At 37.9% G+C, this 7,067-nt stretch overlaps 2 protein-coding genes across 2 annotated transcripts; both read right to left on the bottom strand.

Moving 5' to 3' along the window:
- Positions 1-647: 647 nt before the first annotated feature.
- Positions 648-3,404, bottom strand: LOC149177754 (NADP-dependent malic enzyme-like). The gene is made up of 6 exons (XM_089421876.1): positions 3,326-3,404; positions 2,932-3,027; positions 2,758-2,829; positions 2,201-2,284; positions 1,762-1,992; positions 648-752 (listed from the first exon to the last, which is right to left on the bottom strand). Exons 1-6 carry the CDS (start codon positions 3,386-3,388, stop codon positions 648-650), a joined length of 651 nt encoding a protein of 216 aa, XP_089278002.1. The 5' UTR covers positions 3,389-3,404.
- A 1,152-nt stretch (positions 3,405-4,556) lies between these two features.
- Positions 4,557-6,573, bottom strand: LOC149177753 (oligopeptide transporter 4-like). Its single transcript, XM_089421875.1, has 5 exons — positions 6,520-6,573; positions 6,062-6,147; positions 5,262-5,828; positions 4,904-5,159; positions 4,557-4,775 (listed from the first exon to the last, which is right to left on the bottom strand). The coding sequence occupies exons 1-5, from the start codon at positions 6,571-6,573 to the stop codon at positions 4,629-4,631; spliced, it is 1,110 nt and encodes a 369-aa protein (XP_089278001.1). The 3' UTR covers positions 4,557-4,628.
- Between the last annotated feature and the right edge of the window lie 494 nt (positions 6,574-7,067).

Raw genomic sequence — 7,067 nt, 5'->3', positions numbered from 1 at the left:
TAGTTGGGTCGAGTGGCTGAGGTGGCAAGAGCGATACTCTCCCAGGGTTGACCTGGGCAACTCACATACTATGGTGAATTTCTATAGAATCTCCTGCAGTGAGCAATAGCAACGGACCTACAGCAGCTCCTCCTCCTGTATCTAGGAACGACAGAAATAATGTACATTGGGCATCACTTCTTCTGAAACTCAGACAACAACTGCACCAGTTTCAGTAATACATAAATCACACAATTGCAATAAAAATAGTCACATGAGCAAGTTTCAGTAATACATAAATAATGCACCAGTTTATGTTGCTAGCCCAAAATCACACAACTGCAATAGAAATAGTCACATGAGCACTATATACCAAAGATCTGAACATTATTGAATAACTAACTTGCAGAGAATCATCATCAATTCAAGATACACCAGTTTATGCTGCTAGCCCAAAATCACACAACTGCAATAGAAATAGTCACATGAGAACTATATACCAAAGATCTGAACATTATTGAATAACTAACTTGCAGAGAATCATCATCAATTCAAGACACGAGTAACATGAAAACCGTCGTGAAGCTTACATTTGACCTTGAAAATAAGCATTTCTTATGATAGACTGTAACATGTGAAGAATACAAGACAAGCACGAATGCTAACAATTAGGACATTAGTTCGGCATCCGAGCAGAGACGATAGAAGCATAAAAATGCGAGTTGCACCACCATGGCAGACCCAAATGCATATTTGAAGCATCCGTCGTACACCTGTAATAGAGAAGGAAGCGGGGAAATAAGACAATGCGTAAGATAATGCAAAAGAGATGTTATTGCTTTTTTGGTTTCTTTTTTCTTTGTCTTTCGACTTTTACGATGTCAATAATCAGAAGAGTCATGAGAACAAGTGCTAAGAGAAACAATGCCGCGAGTTGAGTAAGTTGGCTTATGCTAATGGATTCCATGTTATGTGAAGCGGGGAGATGTATGTGAATATCCAGGTGCAGAAGAGGCCAATTTATAAAAAAGTTCAACGTGTTTGTACGCTGGTTTTAAGTGTGAATGGAGCTAAAATACTTGAAGCTCGGATGGAGCAGGGCAGTATTTAATGGTTGGCATAAAACGAAAAGCTTACGTTAAGTGAGAAATCGGTGCAATTAAGTGGTCGATATGACATGGGGAGCAAATGGCATATGGAATGATGTATGTGGCGGCAGAAGTAAATGTGAAATTAGGTGATGTATCTGACATCGGGCAATCTTGGTGGTAGATTGGGTCCAAGCTATTCTAATAAACAATTGGCTAGACAGGAGATCTATGTCAATATCTAGGTGCAGAAATAAGTACATATACGGATTGATTTGGAATGGAGCTGAAATACTTGAAGATCAGATTGGAGCAGGCCAGTATTTAATGATGGGCATAAAACGAAAACCTTACGTTAAGTGAGCGATCGGTGCAATTAGGTGATCGATCTGACATGGGGAGCAAATGGCATATGGAATGATGGATGTGGCGGCAGTAGTAAATGTGAAATTAGGTGGCTGTGGCCAGTGTGCCCACAAGAAGAGCATCTTAACCAGATATTTGTACACGTAGATATCCATAGGTAGACATGTGGTGTGGGTTGCACAACTACTCACTTGAGCTACTATGAACGAAGGTCACCTCATTCGGATAACATATTTAATGCCTTGAACTGGATTGTATGAATTAGTGTATATTGAATTGGATTATTCATTCTGCTCACTATAGTGTTACAATTATTGACACAGTGTACCAGAATATTGTAGTAGGTAATTTGAATACAAATAATATATACATGAACTGTGTCTATGAAGCCATCTAGGAGATGAGGCACTCCTAGCGTGTGCTTCTGATTGGGGAGAAATACACAAAAAGCTGGATTTACCTCTCCGGCTCCTAGGAAGAGGAAGGTATGATCAGCCAATGTTCCACCAGTTGCCTTTAATGATGCAACCAACCCTGCCAGAACCACTGCAGCTGTCCCCTGAAATACAAAAGATGCATCCTGATTCTTCATTGAAAACCTGGATATTCACATCCTTAATCCCAACACAGTCATGATTTTAAAGAAACATGAATAAAATATTTAGATCTCAGTATTTGAATAACTATAGCACTGATTGACAAGCTGTGGCTTTGTTACATAGGTTGCATTGTAAAATAACCAAAATGATCAGTCATTGTAGGCAAACCTGAATGTCATCATTGAACACGAGATGGGTTTTCCGATATTTTGCCAGCAACTCAAAGGCATTGTGATTGGCAAAGTCTTCAAACTGTCATGAGGACGTAAAATGTCATTTAATCAATCAATTGTGCATGTTTTTCTTTATAGAGGTTTGCTTGGTCTATTGCAAATAGAGTGCAAAAACAAACAGGTTTATTAAATTGAAAATCCTAAAATATTTGTTCATTTATAATCTTCTTGCATGGTTTCAATAACTAGCAAGAATTTTCCAGCTCCCAGACATATCTTATCAAAGTCCCAACAAAATGCTAAAGGTAACTACCATACAAAGTAAATATGTTCATGCAAAAATGATATGAAAATCAATTCCTAAAGTATTTGTTCATTTATAATCTTCTTGCATGGTTTCAATAACTATCATGAGCTTTCCAGCTCCCAGGCATATCTTATCAAAGTACCAACAAAATGCTAAGGTAGCTAGCATACAAAGTAAATATGTTCATGCAAAATGATATGAAAATCAATTATCTTGACAAAAGAAACAAGTGTTTAGCAACTAACCTGGATAAGAACTTTCTCTCCATAATTTTGTTTCACTGCACACATGAACTCATGAAGGAAGTCATAATATTCCTACAAAGCATAAAAACATATCATCAGCCACAAGATATTTTGTCCCTGAGAACTGAAGAAAATAAAGGAAGCATTTACTAGTTCATTCAAATAGAAGGAAACCTGGCCAGTAGTGCGCTTTTGTCGGAGACCAATATAAAATTCATCATTTAAGAGATTTTCATTGTTGGTCCCAACATCAATTGTTATTGGAAGACACTGTCCACATACCAGTAGAGTAGTTAAGAGAATAAAAATACAAAATAATTGACTGACTACAAGGCGAGACATGCAATAGTGGGTTAAAAATCCTTTTCTGTCAGTTACATGCATTCATCATGGAATAGAAATGAAGGGGCTCTAAAATGTACTATGTACAAGGTGCTTAGCAGACTAAGCTATACAACAGAAAGAATCAATTTACCAGTTTAGCCGAATGCACAGGTAAATGTTTCTGTAACTTTGCTGAAATTAGCATATGTTTAAACAATAAACTATAGGTTATTGTGCTGCATACCGATGAAGGACGAACTCCACCAAGTGCAGTGTATAGAGATAATTTCCCTACAGGTATGCCCATACCCTGTCAGTAATGAAAACATGTGTCAAATGGATAATACAAACAAGGGGCAAAGATACAAGGAAATGCGAACACCCTAGTTAAAATAACAGGCATTTATTGAGTAAAGATAAGTTATAATAGAAACAATTTCTTGAAGATAGCCCCTTTGAGCCTGTTGCGGTAGATTAAATATGCTGCTGTTATAGAAGACAGTAAGGCAAAACATATGCCACAACTGTCTGAGACATTGTTATCATACAATTGAGTCGTACTTGAATGTTGACTCTCACCATAGAAAGTCTGTCAGGAAGTCTCTCTGTTTTGATCTTCATTTCTCAAGGGACCTTGCTATTGGTTTCGGTGTATATCTCTTATAGACTGCACAATGTTTATCCATTCATCAGTGATCACGTTGACATACAGACATTGTTCCTCTGCGACCTAGTAGGATTCTCTAAGATCCGCAAGGCATTGTTGAGCATTCTCTTTTTTATCTAGTGACAAGACACCATGGTTGAGAATTCACTGTTTAGTTTCAAGTCTAGGACACATAGTTGGAAGACTCATATATTTGCATAAAATACAGAGTAGTGATCTGTTATCCAGTGATCATAGAATACTTGATTCGACATTGATTTGCCCTGCCCTTCTCAGAAGCAGCTTTAGGAGCTTGCCTTCGTCTTTGTGTGCCATTGCCATGTATAGCTTCGATCTCAGCACCTTTGTGTTCATTACAAAGGAAGGGTGGTCTATAGCTTATGCAATATATATGTAGTATTTGACGTATAGGTGAACACTGAATGTGGAACCATAATAGACAATGATTAACAGGTGAGGCTAGGTTTATGTTACCCTATTACCATTGACCTGTTGCTAGTAGTGATTTACGTATGAGAGTTGTGATCGAATACAGGAAACCCAGGAATATGCAACAACAGCAATGGTCTAAGCAATGGGAATAGCACTAATCTAATGCTTATCTGACTAATCGATTCAAATTGCTCAAGAACTAAAACCTAAACAAGTATAGGTTTTAGCACTGTAGTTTATGCTTGTTTAAACCTGTAGTTTAGACCAGTATAAACTACAGTGCTAAGACCTAACATCAGTTCTTTTGACACAAAAAGAATAAACTCCTCAAAAAAAGCCAAAACCTAACACCAGTTCTTTTGACACAGGAAGAATCAGCTCCTCAAAAAAATTAAACTTTTCTTCCAGTTATCTGATAAATAAAAATCTAACTTTTCTTCCAGTTATCTTAATGGCCGAGCTTGAAGTCTGACAAGAAAGAAACTGCCTGGCTCATGCTCATATAACCATAGACCTTGAAGCAAACATTGGCAATAGGCTTCCCAGGAAGGATATATCCCATTAGGTATTCGGTGATAATGTTCAGGCCTAGTGTCTGTGCCAAAACAAAATAAGAAGATGAAGTATAACCAGAACATATGAATGAATATATATATATATATATATATATATATATATATATAATTCCTTCTACAAAATAATCAATAAAATCAATGTGCTTACCTGATTAGTAGTAGCGGTGATGATACTTATGGGAAGAGTGAAAAATGAAGCGAGAGCACAGGCAAAAAGTAACCCCCACCATGGTAATTGTACCTCTTTCTTGTAAACCTCGCAGAGTGCAAAGGCAACAGCAAGAGTCCCAAACAAGAGAGTGTAGAACCACCATTGTGGGATGTCAGCATATTTGCGCATCAATTTAGTATGGATATCAGGCCGATTGTTTTTGGATGCTGCTACGGCACGTTGCCATATTTCCCTGCACCATAACAACGCATGTCATTTAAACTAACATCCATAATTGATGATCTTGCAAGAAAGCAGTAATGGAAGTCAAGTCAATACAAAAATCAGAACTTACTTCCCATAGAATAGAGCGACATGGGTAATTGTAGAAGCAATGGTTGCAAATCCAAACCCATAAGTCAGAGCAAAAAACAAGCTCATATGTATTTGACCATTCTGATTGTAAGCAGCGAGATCCAGCTCAAATTTATTGTTCACAATCTGTGAAATATTATAGTTTTGACCTTGGGCTGTGAACAAATCGGAGCCAAAAATAGGAAAAGGCTTTGCATTGTACATGTTAGTGCCCCAATAAGCAAGAGGGACTGCAAAGTATACTACGAAGACATAACCAACCATGACATTCATAATGGCAAAGAATGGAGAAATAAGAGGACTGAACAAGAAGGCTGCGATGGTGCTCCAATCGAAACCAAAGGCACCTAGTCCGAGGCCATTCATGCCGGAGCCAATCTGCTGTGCTGTGACAGAGTGAGGCCAAATCCAGCACACCCACGATACACTGGTCAGGGTTGAGAATAGATAACCAGGGAATACATAGTAGCAAAAGCTGCAGGTCATGGCAATGAAGAAGAAGGTGTTACGAGACATCCCCTTTCCATGGTCTTTCTCATGCAGTACCCTGCATGTCAAACACAGAACCTTCTCCATTACCAATTCTCACAGTATAATTAAATGAAAAGTAACTCAATAAGTGGACTGGCTAAATTTGTTTTCAGAATTTCGTAAGAACTATTTTTCTGAATTTCACAACGAAAAATTATTAAATTTAACCACTTATCAAGTAGTAGATCCATTAACACCACTATGATTTACTTAAAACATTCCCAAGAAATATTGACATTTTTATTATACCGGAACAGGGTCACCTGGACCAGTGTGCTTGGCCACCACATGTGTGCAGGTTCTACAACATACTTACGGAGCAGTCCAGCCCATAGCTGCAGGTCATGGCAATGAAGAAGAAGGTGTTACGAGACATCCCCTTTCCATGGTCTTTCTCATGCAGTACCCTGCATGTCAAACACAGAACCTTCTCCATTACCAATTCTCACAGTATAATTAAATGAAAAGTAACTCAATAAGTGGACTGGCTAAATTTGTTTTCAGAATTTCGTAAGAACTATTTTTCTGAATTTCACAACGAAAAATTATTAAATTTAACCACTTATCAAGTAGTAGATCCATTAACACCACTATGATTTACTTAAAACATTCCCAAGAAATATTGACATTTTTATTATACCGGAACAGGGTCACCTGGACCAGTGTGCTTGGCCACCACATGTGTGCAGGTTCTACAACATACTTACGGAGCAGTCCAGCCCATCCATATCCTCATCAGTCCAGCCCATCCATATCCTCATCTTGCAAAAAGAATGCTGGAAGATGCAACCATACCATGTAGCTCAGAGCCAATCTAGAGATCTAAATTCTTTAAATTCCATAGATGTGTGTTCAATGCACAGCGACAACTAGAGGTGAAAAGAATACACAGCCAAAAAGACACGAAAGAGTGAAGACTATTGAAGACAGTTGCCAATTCAACAAATTAATGATTATGTGAAAAGGTTAATAGAAAGAACCACTCCGAAGAACAATCCCTTAGAGCCACAACTGGAAAAGGTCATCCACAAGCCTATTGTGCCAACTCAGGAGATGTTGCAACATCTATTGAAATTTTGGGTTCAGCCCAGCCTTCTTTCTTTTCATTCCAACAGAAAATAAATGCCCAAAAGAAGAATAACTACAGGTATAACAGTACCATGAAGATGGTAATCCGAACCATCAAAACACTCATCAGAGTTGTTTATTTTCAGCCCAACAGAAACTAAAATGCCCAAAAGAAGAGTTCTTATGT

Source organism: Pinus tabuliformis, chromosome 4_1, assembly GCF_031772625.1.
Source record: "Pinus tabuliformis cultivar Carrire ecotype Pingquan chromosome 4_1, CPIR1, whole genome shotgun sequence".
NCBI classification, from domain to species: domain Eukaryota; kingdom Viridiplantae; phylum Streptophyta; class Pinopsida; order Pinales; family Pinaceae; genus Pinus; species Pinus tabuliformis.
The sequence above is the reverse complement of the archived record's forward strand: the minus strand, read 5'-3'. Positions and strand labels throughout refer to the sequence as shown.